This window comes from Natrix helvetica (assembly GCF_964273705.1).
Source record: "Natrix helvetica genome assembly, chromosome: 2".
In the NCBI taxonomy this organism is placed as follows: Eukaryota; Metazoa; Chordata; class Lepidosauria; order Squamata; family Natricidae; genus Natrix; species Natrix helvetica.
Genome location: NC_138552.1, coordinates 54,115,241 through 54,131,506, shown reverse-complemented (window position 1 = coordinate 54,131,506; position 16,266 = coordinate 54,115,241). Strand labels below are relative to the sequence as shown.

General features: G+C 37.0%; 1 protein-coding gene across 4 annotated transcripts in view; it reads right to left on the bottom strand.

Moving 5' to 3' along the window:
• Positions 1–16,266, bottom strand: part of COMMD10 (COMM domain containing 10) — a 70,655-nt gene that overhangs the window by 28,606 nt on the left and 25,783 nt on the right. The window contains exon 6 of one of the 4 annotated variants that reach the window (XM_081940666.1): positions 5,255–5,460. The exons of the other annotated variants lie outside the window; for them this stretch is intronic. Coding sequence (XP_081796792.1) covers positions 5,416–5,460 — 45 coding nt within the window. The 3' untranslated portion in view covers positions 5,255–5,415. Of the gene's footprint in view, positions 1–5,254; positions 5,461–16,266 lie in introns of those variants that run through there. 4 annotated transcript variants of the gene reach the window in all.

Sequence of the window (16,266 nt, the reverse complement as noted above, 5' to 3'; positions counted from 1 at the left end):
TAGGGACGCTTGTGGAGGAGGTGATTATGCAACAGTTTCAAATGATCCTGATTGAAATAGACCTTTTCAGGCCTGGGTATGGGACTAAAACAACATTGGTCACACTTTTAGATTATTTTTGACAGGAATAGGATGGAGGTACAGATAGTCTTTGTTCAACAGCCACTCATTCAGCAACTGTTCAAAAGTTAGGAAGGTGCCGAACATGAGGTACTTAAGACCATTTCTCAAAGTTCTAGCCATCTCAACATCTCCATATCCATGTGATTGTGATCCGGGTCTTGGCAATCAGGTTGCACTTATAATGAATGCAACATCCTGTGCTTACATGATCGCCATTCGCAACATTTCCTGCTAGTTTCCCACAAGCAAACTCAGTGGGGAAGTTGACAGGGAAAGTTGCAAGTCACCTTGATAAGTCACTTGCAGTCTTCTCCACATTTCAACAACCACCCCACGCCTGCTGCACTCCTTTCCACCTCGCAGGCCCCATGCGGATTCTCCTCTAGCCAGTAGCAACCATCCCCAGCCCTGGCCCACTTGCAGCAAATGGGGAAATAGGAATGGATAAATCTCAAATGTCACTATCCTACAGAGATTATCTCCTCTTTTAAAGTTATATTCCTGATAGCCTAGCAACTTAAAATATGTGGGAAGGTCATTTTAATCTATTTGTCATTTTTTCAAAATGCTAGTTGATTAGGAATAATTAAAACTGCATTTAGGAATGACTGGACTCTAGATGCATGATTGAGTTTAGCAACAGAGTATTTGATATAGCCTAGATCCTCATCGTGTGTGTGTGTGTGTGTGTGTGTGCGTGCATGCTCGCGTGTGTGTCAGAGGTGGTATTCAGCAGCTCCTGACCAGTTCTGGAAAACTGATAGTGGAAATTTTGAGTAGTTCTGAGAACCAGTACATACCACCTCTGACTGGCCTCGCCTCCATCTATTCTCTGCCTCCCGAGTCCCAGCTGATCGGGAGGAAATGGGGATTTTGCAGCATCCTTCCCCTGCCACGTCCACCAAGCCCTGCCCACAGAACCAGTAGTAAAAATATTGAATCCCATCGGTGGTATATATGTGTATGTGTATATATGTATATGTATAGTGTTTGTATGCACGTATTGTATATGTATATGATGCTGATCTAGGACATATCAGATATATATATATATATACAGTGAGGCAAAAAAGTATTTAGTCAGCCACCAATTGTGCAAGTTCTCCCACTTAAAAAGATGAGAGAGGCCTGTAATTGGCATCATAGGTAGACCTCAACTGTGAGAGACAAAATGTAAAAAAAAAGACCAAACAATCACATTGGCTGATTTGGAAATAATTTATTTGCAAATTATGGTGGAAAATAAGTATTTGGTCAATATCAAAAGTTCATCTCAATACTTCGTTATATATCCTTTGTTGGCAATGACAGAGGTCAAACATTTCCTGTAAGTCTTCACAAGGTTGGCACACACTGTTGCTGATATGTTGGCCCATTCCTCCATGTAGATCTCCTCTAGAGCAGGGATGTTTGGGGGCTGTCGCTGGGCAACACGGACTTTCAACTCCCTCCAAAGGTTTTCTATGGGGTTGAGATCTGGAGACTGGCTAGGCCACTCCAGGACCTTGAAATGCTTCTTACGAAACCACTCCTTCGTTGCCCGGGTGGTATTTTTGGGATCATTATCATGTTGACAGACCCAGCCACTTTTCATCTTCAATGCCCTTGCTGATGGAAGGAGGTTTGCACTCAAAATCTCACGATACATGGCCCCATTCATTCTGTCTTGTACATGGATCAGTCGTCCTGGTCCCTTTGCAGAGAAACAGCCCCAAAGCATGATGTTGCCACCCCCATGCTTCACAGTAGGTATGGTGTTCTTTGGATGCAACTCAGCATTCTCTCTCCTCCAAACACGACGAGTTGTGTTTCTACCAAACGGTTCTATTTTGGTTTCATCTGACCATATGACATTCTCCCAATCCTCTTCTGGATCGTCCAAATGCTCTCTAGCAAACTTCAGATGGGCCTGGATATGTACTGGCTTAAGCAGAGGGACACGTCTGGCACTGCAGGATCTGAGTCCCTGGCGACGTAGTGCGTTACTGATGGTAGCCTTTGTTACGTTGGTCCCAGCTCTCTGCAGGTCATTCACTAGGTCCCCCCGTGTGGTCCTGGGATTTTTGCTCACCGTTCTTGTGATCATTTTGACCCCATGGGGTGAGAGCCCCAGATCAAGGGAGATTATCAGTGGTCTTGTATGTCTTCCATTTTCTAATTATTGCTCCCACAGTTGATTTGTTCACACCAAGCTGCTTGCCTATTGCAGATTCAGTCTTCCCAGCCTAGTGCAGGTCTACAATTTTGTTTCTGGTGTCCTTTGACAGCTCTTTGGTCTTCACCATAGTGGAGTTTGGAGTGTGACTGTTTGAGGTTGTGGACAGGTGTCTTTTATACTGATAACAAATTCAAATAGGTGCCATTGATACAGGTAATGAGTGCAGGACAGAGGAGCCTCTTAAAGAAGAAGGTACAGGTCTGTGAGAGCCAGAAGTCTTGCTTGTTTGTAGGTGACCAAATACTTATTTTCCACCATAATTTGCAAATAAATTCTTTCCAAATCAGCCAATGTGATTGTTTGGTGTTTTTTTTTACATTTTGTCTCTCATAGTTGAGGTCTACCTATGATGCCAATTACAGGCCTCTCTCATCTTTTTAAGTGGGAGAACTTGCACAATTGGTGGCTGACTAAATACTTTTTTGCCCCACTGTATATACATGCACACACGCACACTCAATGGCATTTCCCAACTTTGTTTCAGGAGCATAAACCACTGTGCTTACATGTTTTTCTTTGTAATAATTTGGATAAATCTCGGTGAGTGAACAGTAGTTAACCTAACAATAGAGAATGAATTTCCTGGTTCCTAGCCTAAGAATTTAACAGTATAGCACACAGGTACAGTAAATTCATTTAGGTCCACAGTATAAAAAGAAACAACATATTTTGATTTTCCTTAAGCCTAATATTTCACATTGAAGCTTGCATTACAATATACTAAGTTAGAAATGTTAGGGGGCTAATAATTTTGAATTATAACTTTTATTTTATTAAGCATTTACTTAGCCTTAATGGCTTTCACTTCAGCAAAGGGCAGCACCCAGCTAATTTTGGTGGATCTCTGGGCCAAGAAGAATCAGCTCAGGTTAGGATTTGAATGTGAGTGCTAAGGTAATTGGTTGAACTAGAAAACCCCAAAAAAGTCACCAAAGAGAATAACAATCATTTCTGACAGGTTGTCAAAAACCTGCATTGAGGTAATCATCATGACTCAAGCTCAACTCAACAGCTTCTTTATCTTACTGAAGCTTGCTTGGGCTCCTGTGTATTGCTATTATACTGTATCTTCTTAGCCTTCAAGTTTCAAAATATTATAGGCACCACACATACCAACATATGGCATCATGAATTTATTTCAGCTGAAACTAATTCTTTGGTTCCAAAACATTTTCCTTGTTTTCTTTAAGAAAAAGTTAGAAATGTAATTATTTGACAGCAAAGATCAACAATTCTTTTAAGATAAAATAAGCTCTATTTTATTCTACATAATAGCAAAGATCTAATTACTGTGTTTCCCTGAAATTATGGTATGTCCTGAAAATATAAGCCATGCCCCCCAAATAAGCCCCTTGGACAATCCCCCCTCCAGCCAGGCAGAGCGCCACTCATCAATCTAGCGGTATCCCGAAGGTGCCAAGCCACAGGAATCGGGGGCGAAGGCGCTCGTGTTGCTTGGCGCCTTCAGGATACCGCTAGGTTGGTGAGTGGCACTGTGCCCAGGTAGACGGGGGGGTTGCCGGGTGGCTGGTCTCTTGCCACTGCCACTGCCGACCCACAAACATAGAGAGCACTCCCAGAGCAGCCACTGCCAGAAGACTCAGCAGCCAATCTCCGGAGTTTAGAAGCCGGAGAAGAAGCCATGTTGGGATGGCAGCAGCGGCAGTGCCATGAACCTGCAGGGAGAGCAGGGCCAGGGCATGGTGAGGCTGGGAGGCGCATGAGCAGGGAGCAGAACAGGGACTCGCACAATCCCCCTCTCCAGGCATGCAGAGCTCCATTCACTAACCTAGGGCTTTTCCGAAGGTGCCAAGCCGCGGGGGCCGGGGGCGGGAAACAGACACTCCTGCGGCTTGGTGCGTTCATGAGCATGGTCACCTCATGGCTGCTATATTGTGCTGCTGCAACAGCGCAACACAGCTATTCGCCCCTGAGGCTGTGCCTGGCTCTTCGGGAGCCCAATCGCAAGAGAGCAGCCACCCAATAACCCCAAAACAATAAGTCCTCCTCCAATAATAAAGCCCAAGCCATATTTTTTTTTGGGGGGGGGGGGTCAAAAGAAAATAAGAACCCGTCTTATTTTGGGGGAAACACGGTACCTATCCAAATACTTCCATGGGCCCAAAACTGTTTAGTAAATAGCTGTCCCTCATCTCAGATTGCAAAAAAAAAAAAGAAATTGCGTGAAATGAAAACAAAAAGGACAATTTGGGGCAGGGGGAAGATCTGCTTTTCAAATCCCACTGGATGAGAATATGTACAGTGTTTTTTGCACTGTGCCCAAAGCGGCATTAAAATAATGCTTTGTATATACTGTTTTACAGCTATCATTATTCCAACAGCTATGTGCTTATTTTACTACATAACAGTCAATAAAATGTTTATCTGTCTATTCAGCAAAGTATAAAAAACTTGGAAATACATAAAATACTCAGTTATCCAAAATTATAAAATACACCACTATTATCTGATCTTTTGCACATGCTGTTGAAAAGATAGCTTTTCTAAAGTAGGAATTTTAAAACATTAGGAGGCAAAATTCTTTATTTTTTTGGCTTAGCGTGATATACTGATCCAGCCCTGCAGTCTGTAATTTAAAGTAAATTATAGCTTAATTTTATGCAGACCATGCAACTATGACTTGTTCAGCAAACCATATTTAAAATAAATCATGGCTTGGTATAATGCGTGAACCTAGCCAAACTAATCGCTTGATAGGCACTCCATTCTAAATTATGGGTAAGTAGGGATTTTTAAAGAAGACTAATTAAAAATGGAGACAATCCAAGAACACAGATGTAACACTTTTGCATCTCTCATGCATTTATTCCAATCAGGCATATTTAGAAAGCTGTTCTCAAGAGACTTGTTTTACATTGTAATGGCTCCTTAATATAGAAATACATTAAGCCTTCGATTGGTAATAGGTTGTTTTGCATAAACATTAACAAAATACATAGCCATATATATCTTGCGCTATATGGTACCCAATCTGTTACACAGCATCTCTGGTGGAACACGCTATTTTTGCTTGAGTTTCTGCTAAAAGAATCTTTGTCTTCATAAGCATCTAATCAAGACGTCTGGGAGCTACAAGATTCTGCTATGAATGAACAGGCCTGAATACCAAGTTAGAAAGAGAAAAGGGGTAATAATCAAATTTATTCAAACGTCATTGCTCTGTGTTTTGTTATCATTTTTTTGTCCTGAATCATTTAAAAAATGTTTGTAATTGAGAAAATCTTACTCCCACAATCAGTAGCATAGTATCCAGGAGAATATACATTTCTTAATTATTTTGTTTCACCACCCAATAAAGAGAAGATGGTGCCAATAAAGACTTAAAGAGCCAAGGGGTCAGAAATAGGAATTGATGGCTTCCCTTAACAAACTGGTGGAAGTTACAGTGGGATTCTCCTAACATTTACAACATTTAACTTACACAATAATTTTTATATTTTAAATATAAAGTATAGCTATATAATAAATATTTAATTATTTATTTTATAATTTATAAAATATTTTATAAATAAAATTTTATTTCATAAAGATGTATATAAAATGTAAACATACAGTATTTAATATTTATGTTATAATTATTTATTAAAAATAAAATAATGCTTAACTTATAAAGTAACAAAGTGGCAGGGGAAGAAGTCAAATAAAATAAAAAACATGCTCTCATCTTCCCAAAACAAATGTGTTAGCAGTGATTCCTTTCCCTATCACGTTCTTTACATTGGATTATTGCAACTTAATCAAAACAGGTGCTGTGCAAATATTACAAACTTCAAATCTTGGATTTCAAATTTTGTTACCTATAACTAAGACGAAATACGGTACAGCAATATTATGGAAAAAGGAGTAGTTTTGTTTGAACAATTCCTAGATTCTCAGTTTAGATACCTAAAAGCTGGTTAAAATGTTTATCAAAAACCTGAACAGCGCATGTTTTTAATACTAGTGAATGCTAAAATACTATCTACAATGCCAAATTATGGACCTAGTCCAAAATTCTAAATAGAAAACCATAGTCTATTCATAGAAAACTATAGACATCTATGAATTTGGTGTCAGCCTTTCTCTGGTACTTTCCTCTTTCTGATCCTTTCATGGATTCAATCAAAGAATCTGAAAGAGGGACCTTGGATTCATAACTAAGCAGAATTTTCTTTCAGCTCGCCTCCTGCAAGCTTAGTAAGTAAAGGATATATGCAAATGAAATTATTGCCAACCTGAATCATACATTTTATACTTAAAGCAATGTATTTTCTAAATAGCAACATTTTTTCTTTACTAGAAATACTTTGTTATTTTTTCCAAATAAATATGTATGAAGGAGAGATGGAGTTCAAGTATCAAGTGTTTGTTTATAAAACTTATGCCCAAGATTTGATTAGATATGTGCATATTGAAATAAAGCCAAGCTTTTTTACATTATGACAAGGATAAACATGGCACAAATTCAGAGATGACAGTGTGAAACTGGTTAGACTTTATACAGGAAGAATTCAAAAACAAAAACAAAACCCTTAAATATTGAGTTGCATTTAATAAATCAGTAAGAATTATGATAAACCTACCTGGAGACCTTTGAAAATTTAGTTACCTTTTTAAAAAGACAAGACACCCCTTTTCTTCCAGTATTCATAATTATGAAGTTTCTGAATACAAGTAAGTAGGCAATGAAGTAAACTTCTAGATTATTTAATACAATCATTCATTCATCCATCATTAAAAACCAATGGAATAAAAAAATATTTAGCCATGTTACCTATAAAAGCTTTTAGAGTACCTCACAAATTTATGCATAGATGGCTCTTTCAAGTGACATTTAACTTATTTTTCTGCCTTACTGACATTTATTGAATGACCTACTTTGGCTGAAATTATTAGAGTGAAAAACTATCTTCAGTATTATAAATAATGTTGACCAGACATAATGTCTTATTTGAGCAATATGAAAGTACTGATGTCCCTGGTTGGGGAAGGTTAGTTGTTCCAACATGACTCTCAGAAATTGGCAGTGATGAGCAATTCAATTAGAAAAGGTTCAGAAGGACATTTTAAAACAAAACTGAAAAGCCAAAGTTGTAAAATCTCTACCATTATAAATCAGACACTGAAATATATCCTTACATAATGACCAATATGATGCTGACTTAACATGCTAACTCATTTGATACCGAAGAAAAGCTTTAGCTTATTTTTTTAAACGTTCACTTTTCTTCGAAAGTTCAAGGTTGTATACATGAATGGCACTCTTTCTCCTTTCATAGCAGCTGTTTGAGATAGTTGAAACTGAGAAATAGAGGTCAGCTGCTTCCTGGCCCAGTTAAGTTTTTTAATTTGCATCTTTCCTTCTCTATTTCAATACCCTGACTGAGCTTTTCCCATCTGCATACCTTGCAGATATGTACACTTTGTCCCAGAATGACCCAATTGTTTCTGAAGAATTCTGGATCCCATATATTGCAAAAATCCATTTATCTAAATGTGGGGAAATATTTTGGAGAATTCCTCTAATCACTGCACAAATCTAACTGTGGTTCTAATTTACAAAGAATTCCACACATCCTTATAATGTTGTTTTTCACAGTGCTTGTTACCGAAATAATATACATAATTGTATGTATTTTTAATTTACATTTTTAATTTTATTTTTTTTCTTACAAACAAGGCACAATTCCTTTATTTGCGCAATCATTTCCTTCACCCTGTTATAAAGCAATACAAATTTAATGCAACACAGTACAGGAATTCAATAAACATCATGGAGACTATCTGCATGGTTCCTAGGAGTCAACAATGATTTGTTAGCACAATCACTCACTGGAAGAGAGAATAATGTTTTATAGGTAAAAACCAACACTTTTAATTTTGCTCCAAAGTGGCAACCAATCAAATACCCATAATATTGATGTAGCACTGCTGCAGTACTGCTTTAATAGCTCTTGCCTGCCAAAATACAGAATTGAATTTGCACCAATTAAAGATTTTAAGTAGTTTTCAAAGACAAGTCCAGAAAAAAGAGGGGAACATTGATGTTGACCAATTTTAAAGTAAGAAGGGATAAGTAATAGTACTAACAAGTCTAGTTTAGAAAGCTGAAGTCTTCTTTTAAAAGGAGTATTTAAAAAAAAATGTATTATCAAGGTAATTAACATAAAGCCACAAACATACAACTTTGTTAATAAATTAGGCTATGATTCATCTTTAAGCACATTCTTATGACAATTGCCCTGTATCATGTCTAATACAGGGTAATTGACAAAAGCATTAAAGTTCCTACTGACATACTATAGAATTGAAAACAACTCTTTTCTTGGCTATTAACATTGAAATCTATAGGCTTAGTTTTATATTAACTGAAATGAAAGAATAATTTTTACAAAAGTGTCAATTTAATAGCACAGCAACATGTATTCTCTAAAAAGCAATAGGTGTTAAGTGCTGGAGGACAGAGTTGGCATCCTGTCCTGATGGTTAATGTTTCTCGAGATTTATATAAGATCATTGCATCTCTCACGAATCTGAATAACGAATCTCTCACGAATCTGAAAATAACAGCTCCCAAAAGAAACCAGCATGGCTGCATAAAGAACTATCTGACAAACTGAAAGACAAAAAAGTTAAGTATAAAAAGTGGAAGGAGGGGGACATAACTAAGGCAGAATATCAGCAAATAGCCCGAGCCTGTAAAGATGAAGTGAGGAAAACTAAGGCTCACAATGAAGAAAGGCTTGCCACAAAAGTAAAAATTAACAAAAAAAGCTTCTTCCAACATGTTAAAAACAAGAAAAAAAGTTAAGGAAACAATTGGTCCATTGCTAGGAGAAAGTGGCAAGAAGGTGACAAGCAACAGGGAGAAAGCAGAACTATTTAACTCATGTTTTGCATCTGTCTTTACACAAAGGGATAAAACAGTCCAACCTATCAAAAGCAGCACCACAAAAATCAGATTAGGAACACAAATTGAAATAGGGAAGAAAATGGTAAGTGAGCACCTGTCTACCCTAGACGAGTTCAAATCACCAGGACCGGATGGATTACACCCCAGGGTTCTGAAGGAACTAGCAGACGAGATCTCAGAACCACTGAATTATATCTTTCAGAGATCATGGAACACCGGGGAACTACCAGAGGACTGGAAAAGAGCTGATGTGGTTCCCATCTTCAAAAAAGGGAAAAAATTAGATCCAGAAAACTACAGACCTATCAGCCTAACCTCAATACCAGGAAAGATTCTGGAAAAAATAATCAAGCAACGAATTTGCGAACACCTAGAAGCAAACAAAGTAATAGCCAAAAGCCAACATGGATTTGTCAAAAACAGATCATTCCAGACTAATCTTATTGCATTCTTTGATAATGTGACAAAATTAGTGGACCAGAGGAATGCCGTTGATATAGTTTACTTGGACTTCAGTAAGGCTTTTGATAAGGTAGACCATAACCTACTACTAGATAAAGTAGAAGAATGTGGGTTAGACAGCATCACCACCAGATGGATTCGTAACTGGCTGACCAACCGCACTCAACGTGTAGTTCTCAATGGAACTGCATCTACATGGAGGGAAGTATGCAGTGGAGTACCCCAAGGCTCTGTTTTAGGCCCAGTACTCTTCAACATCTTCATCAATGATTTGGATGAGGGAATAAATGGGGAACTCATCAAATTTGCAGATGATACCAAGCTGGCAGGAATAGCCAACACTCCAGAAGATAGGCTTAAGATACAGAAGGATCTTGACAAACTTGAACATTGGGCACTATCTAATAAAATGAAATTCAATGGTGAAAAGAGTAAGGTTCTACATTTAGGCAACAAAAATGGAATGCACAGGTACAGTATAGGTGATACCTTGCTCAGTAGTAGTAACTGTGAAAGGGATCTTGGAGTCCTAGTGGACAACCATTTAAATATGAGCCAGCAGTGTGCAGCAGCTGCCAAAAAAGCCAACACAGTTCTAGGCTGCATCAACAGAGGGATAGAATCAAGATCACGTGAAGTGTTAATACCACTTTATAATGCCTTGGTAAGGCCACACTTGGAATACTGCATTCAGTTCTGGTCGCCACGATGTAAAAAAGATGTGGAGACTCTAGAAAGAGTGCAGAGAAGAGCAACGAAGATGATTAGGGGACTGGAGACTAAAACGTATGAAGAACGGTTGCAGGAACTGGGTATGTTTAGCTTAAGAGAAAGGACTAGGGGAGACATGATAGCATTGTTCCAATATCTCAGAGGTTGCCACAAAGAAGAGGGAGTCAAACTATTCTCCAAAGCACCTGAGGGTAGAACAAGAAGCAATGGGTGGAAACTAATCAAGGAGAGAAGCAACTTAGAACTGAGGAGAAATTTCCTGACAGTGAGAACAATTAATCAGTGGAACAGCTTGCCTCCAGAAGTTGTGAATGCCCCAACACTGGATGTCTTTAAGAAGATGTTGGATAGCTATTTGTCTGAAACGGTATAGGGTTTCCTGCCTAGGCAGGGGGTTGGACTAGAAGACCTCCAAGGTCCCTTCCAACTCTACTATTGTATTATTGAATGTTGTCAACAAAATTGGGCATCTTAACAAATTCTTTAAATAGGAAGAAACTTAGTTTAGCAATGGAATAATAATTACTGAAATGTAATCCCTTTTTAATCATGGAATTGAAGTAAAAATTGATTTTTAATAGAGTTGACTCATCATCATCATCATCATCATTATCATTATTATTACCCTCATTTTATCCAGTTCAAGATTTAAAGCTGAACATGTAAATGATGTTCAGGTCATGTAAACAAGCCATCTGTTTTTTACATGAAGTCTCTGTCATCTTTGGTTTCTGGAAATGAGTTAGCCCACAGATCCTGAAGATCAATTTGCACATGATCCAACTTGCAGTACTATTAATATTAATGATTAATACTAATAAAAAAATATTGATCACATCGTTGCTCCTAAAATAATGTGGACTGAAAAGACAGAAGAGAATACACTTATTAAAACAAATTGTCAATGATTAATTAAATACATGGGGCTGTTCTTAAAATGTTGGCCTAGGATTGGGAAGATGCAAACTGGGTTCGAATTTCATTCATGGAAGATCACTGGATAAAATTGGCCAGTCACTATCTCCTAACCTAACCTACATTTATAGGCTTTTGTTGTGGAAAATACTAGACAAACGCTATTTGAACGCTATGTAATAGAACTATGAAAAGAATCCAAAAAGGTGCTTCACAAAGCTTGTTAGCACAAGTGAATCCAGAGACATTAAAGCAACTATATCCTTTGGAATGCTTGGGTGACTGCTTCAAGCCTATCCCTGGCTGTCCTTATATTAGCAACATGTTGGGATTGTCAGAATTGAAATGGTTGCGTATGTGTGCACCAACTGTCAACAACGGCCTTAGAACCAGCCACAGAAAAAAAATCAAAGAATGCAGCTACTTTAATGCCTCAAGGAAAAAGATTTTACTTGTGGTAATTTATTTACATTCCTGGAAAAAAAGTTGATATACGTACCTATTGAATAATTAATAAAAGAGAACAATATTAAAAATTAAACCTGTCCTTGAATAAACAAATCAGTATTAAATTAAACATTGAAGGCAAAACAATTATTTTATGAGTTTGGGATTTAGGGGAACTAAAACATCACTGGGTATAATTTTCTATTCAGAGATCAGCCACATACTCCTCAATTTGTAATCTATCTCAGATTTCCACAGATACAATTCAGTCTGAAAAGTCACAGCTGATAAGACCAAGATCAGTTGTTTTTAATGGAGAGTTTAATTAAGAAGCCAAGTACTGATCTAATAAAAGTCTATGATTACAATATATAATGCTTAAAAAATGCTTAAAATGCCTTCTTAAAGTTTCAAAATCATATCTCGGGGATAGCTTTTTTAAAAATTCCTTTTGAATTAGAATCTGAAACCACAGTTAAGAGACGATGATAAAGAAATAGAAAGATATCTTCTTCCCTTTAAAAAAAGGCTTGTTTAGCTTACAATCAAAGCTAATTAAAGCTACTCTTTACATTTTAAAAAGCCCCGATGGAATTTATCCTCTTAGTACATTTTTTTACCTGGGTGGCCATTATGTCATCACTTAAATGCTTTACAAAAGGGCCTTATTTACTTCAAGCAGTGCAGAACAAGTTCCCATGAATGTGAATGGGCAAGGAAGTGTTTAGGGAGGAAAAACTGCTTCAAAAGAATAAACATTGCTACAATGGCCCACTATTCCAACAGGATACAAACTTCATCTGAGCACATAATTCAACATAATTCTGCTTTGTTTACATAGCAATTTTATGTCCAATACTGTAATAAATGTTGCGATCATAATGCAGTTATAATAATAAGATATTTCATAGCAGGATTATCACTCGTAAATGACTTTTCAGTTGGGATTTTTGTATGAATAGGCTGGCATCCAAGGTCTTCCCCCTGGATGATCATGGTTTCATATGATACTATTTAGACACAACTGAGAAAGGACCGCTGGCCTAATTATCACATAAAATGATTTTGAAACATTCAGAAGGCTTGTCCACGTTTGTTCATTTATTTCTAATCCCATCAACAACCCCAGAGAGCAAAATGATGAAACCCAATCTCTTTCTCTCTCTGTCCCCCAATATATTTCAAAATACTTGTCCCCATTGTTTAGTCACAACTGAATAGATAGTTCTCAAAAAATAACCAGTCACAATATCTATTCAAAGTTATGATAGACCCCAGCCTCCAAAAGTTACACACAATCCTATTTCAAATTTACAGCAGCTGCAACCTCTTCGTGGTCATTCATCTTTATGACCAAATATAGGGACACTGCAAGGCCATCCCCTCCACTCTCCCCTCCACACACACCCAGGTCTTATTCCTGTTTACTACCCCACCTCTACCATCGATTGTGCCACTCTGCCCCTCAGTATATGTGAGCTCCTGAGTTTTATCCCAGAATGGGCATCATTTTCCAAGCAGCGGCAATGGGGCTAGCAGCTAGCTTCATAAAGAAAGAAAAATGCTGCCCCACTTTTCTAAGATTCATCTGTGGATGGCACTGCAAAGCCTGATAGTTTTAAAATGTTTCAGCTTGTCTTTTGTGGGTTAAAGCAGGGATGTCAAACTGGCGGCCTGTGGGCCAGATGCGTAACACGTAGGCCACGCCCACCCAAGCTCCACAAAGGCAAAAAATGTTGTGATACATCATGTGACATCAAAGTGACGCAGTGAGTTTGACACCCATGGGTTAAAGCCATTAAGCACAATTCACAATTTTAAGGAGTTCAGCTTTAATGGAAATAGTCATTTTACTGAAAGTAGCCACGCCCAGAGAAGAATTTGCACAGAAGAAAAAGAATGCTAATTTTTGCTTTTTGAATTGAGGCTTCTCTGCAGTTTTGGGAGGCTGTGCAGGGGAACATATATATATAACTTCACACAGTTCACCATGCTTTCTCGCCTACCATGTGCCTACAAAATGTATATTTTCCCCCATAGACATTGTTGCAAAATCTCAACCTACCTTAATAAATTATTTCCATGTCCTTTACTATTTTATCCTCTGAATTAATTAGAGTGGATTGAGTTGGGTTGCCCACATTCTTCTTATCCTGTAACATGTTTTTCTCCTATTTCTACAAGAATAGCAACAAAGATGATTAGGGGACTGGAGACTAAAACATATGAAGAACGGTTGCAGGAACTGGGTATGTTTAGCTTAAGAGAAAGAAGGACTAGGGGAGACATGATAGCATTATTCCAATATCTCAGAGGTTGCCACAAAGAAGAGGGAGTCAAACTATTCTCCAAAGCACCTGAGGGTAGAACAAGAAGCAATGGGTGGAAACTAATCAAGGAGAGAAGCAATTTAGAACTGAGGAGGAATTTCCTGACAGTGAGAACAATTAATCAGTGGAACAGCTTGCCTCCAGAAGTTGTGAATGCCCCAACACTGGAAGTCTTTAAGAAGATGTTGGATAGCTATTTGTCTGAAACGGTATAGGGTTTCCTGCCTAGGCAGGGGGTTGGACTAGAAGACCTCCAAGGTCCCTTCCAACTCTACTATTGTATTGTATTGTATTGTATTAATACTATTCTTCGGAAAGTTTTAAACAAGATCAACTTTAATTTTCATGCCATTCACATATGAGCTAAACCAAAAGAGAATGCCCTAATAGTGAAGTTTTAACCTTTTCTGTTTAAACTATTATGTGACACACATTATAGTTTTCCACTCTACGTTGATATTTTATTTTCTTATTTCCCAAGTTAAACATCATGCTGTTTAGATTACCTGTCCTGCTGATGAAAAATGTAAGAACTTGCTGCTTTGGAAAATGTGGTTATGCATGAGGATATATTAGTCCATATTAATCAGTTTGAAAAAGAAAACAGAAGTTCATGTAAATGCTATCTGCTGCAGATTGGAAAAAATTTATCGCTGTTGACATGAGTATAATATATTCATCTACGACCTGTACACAGATCGTGAGTCTTGAAGCTAGAACATCTACCTAAAGAAAAAGCTAGGTTAGTTAATTGGTAAGTGAAATAGAAAAGTTCTGAAATGGTACAAGAAATAAGAGGGTTTCTAGAGATGTATAAATTCTAGATTACAAAAACTATATTCTTCATATATGTGGACTTTATTCAGAATGCAAAGTGTTTCACCTGGTACTCCAGCAACCATTTTAAGGTTTGATATTTGTGACAGAAATTCTCAAACTGCTCTAGCAACTACTGAGAAATCATTTTGTTGTTTACTTTATCACTATAAATCACAATGCAATATAAATTGTTGAGATTTGAAATTGCATTATTAAGAATTAGAGTTTTTTTTAAAAAATACACATCATATTAAATCTACCATGAGAAGTGTCTGCAGTTTCTTTGTTCTTTGAGAAGAAATTATGATAAATGTTGGCCTGAAATGAATAAACTTTGATGCAACTAGATAGAGTGAGTGAGTGAGTGTGTGTGTGTGTGTGTGTGTTTTGGTAGAGAAACAAGAAATAGTTACTGTGTTATTGATATAGCACTTTGATGATATCCAGATAGAATATCTGAATAATTAAAACAACAAATTGTTTTCATTAGAAACATAAGATTAATAGAACATTTTACACATATTTCTGCAAAAATCAATGCTCATTGCAGTTAATGAGGTTTTCTTCTCGTTAAGTATATCATATATTGAACCATTAAACAACTCTTAAAATTCTGTATATACATTTCTTTTTCTTATAACATTCTCCTATTATACACAAAAAGTATTATTTCAAAGAAAATGCCTACGATTGGCAATAATTATATGCTTGCTTGTGAGGCAATGAATTCTTTTGCATGAATTATAGGATTTCATTTGAAAAGAAACCCATGCTAGATTTCTGTTATTCTTAAATTTTAGTTTTCAAACTAGCATGATAATGTTAATAAGAAAAATCTGTTAATTTATCTGGAATAAGACTTTCAATTGAACAGAAAAATAAACAATTTGAAACAAAAAGAATGAAATATTCTAAACAGGGCCATAACATATTACATGTGTGTTTGCGTACTTTTTAAAGTTAATGTGATGTATAAATCCCACTTCTTTCTTGGGGTGGAGTCAGATATAATGCTAAGCTAAGCATAAACAAATCATTTGGTGGCTTAGGGTTATCCATATCAAGCTCACAAAGATCATGTAACAACAATTAGAGAAAAGCAGAACAAATACATAGTTACTGTTCTGAGATCTGCATATTCCAGGACAAAAGACCAAATATTTTGTTTGTTCCAAATTTATCATTTTCTCCAACAAATCGAATAGCTGGTTGCTGCAATATGGGATTGGCTCATTTTATCGAACTGTTATACTTTTGTTCTAATTACTCTGGTCTTATACTTTAGTTTTCTTCATTAGTCAGAAATC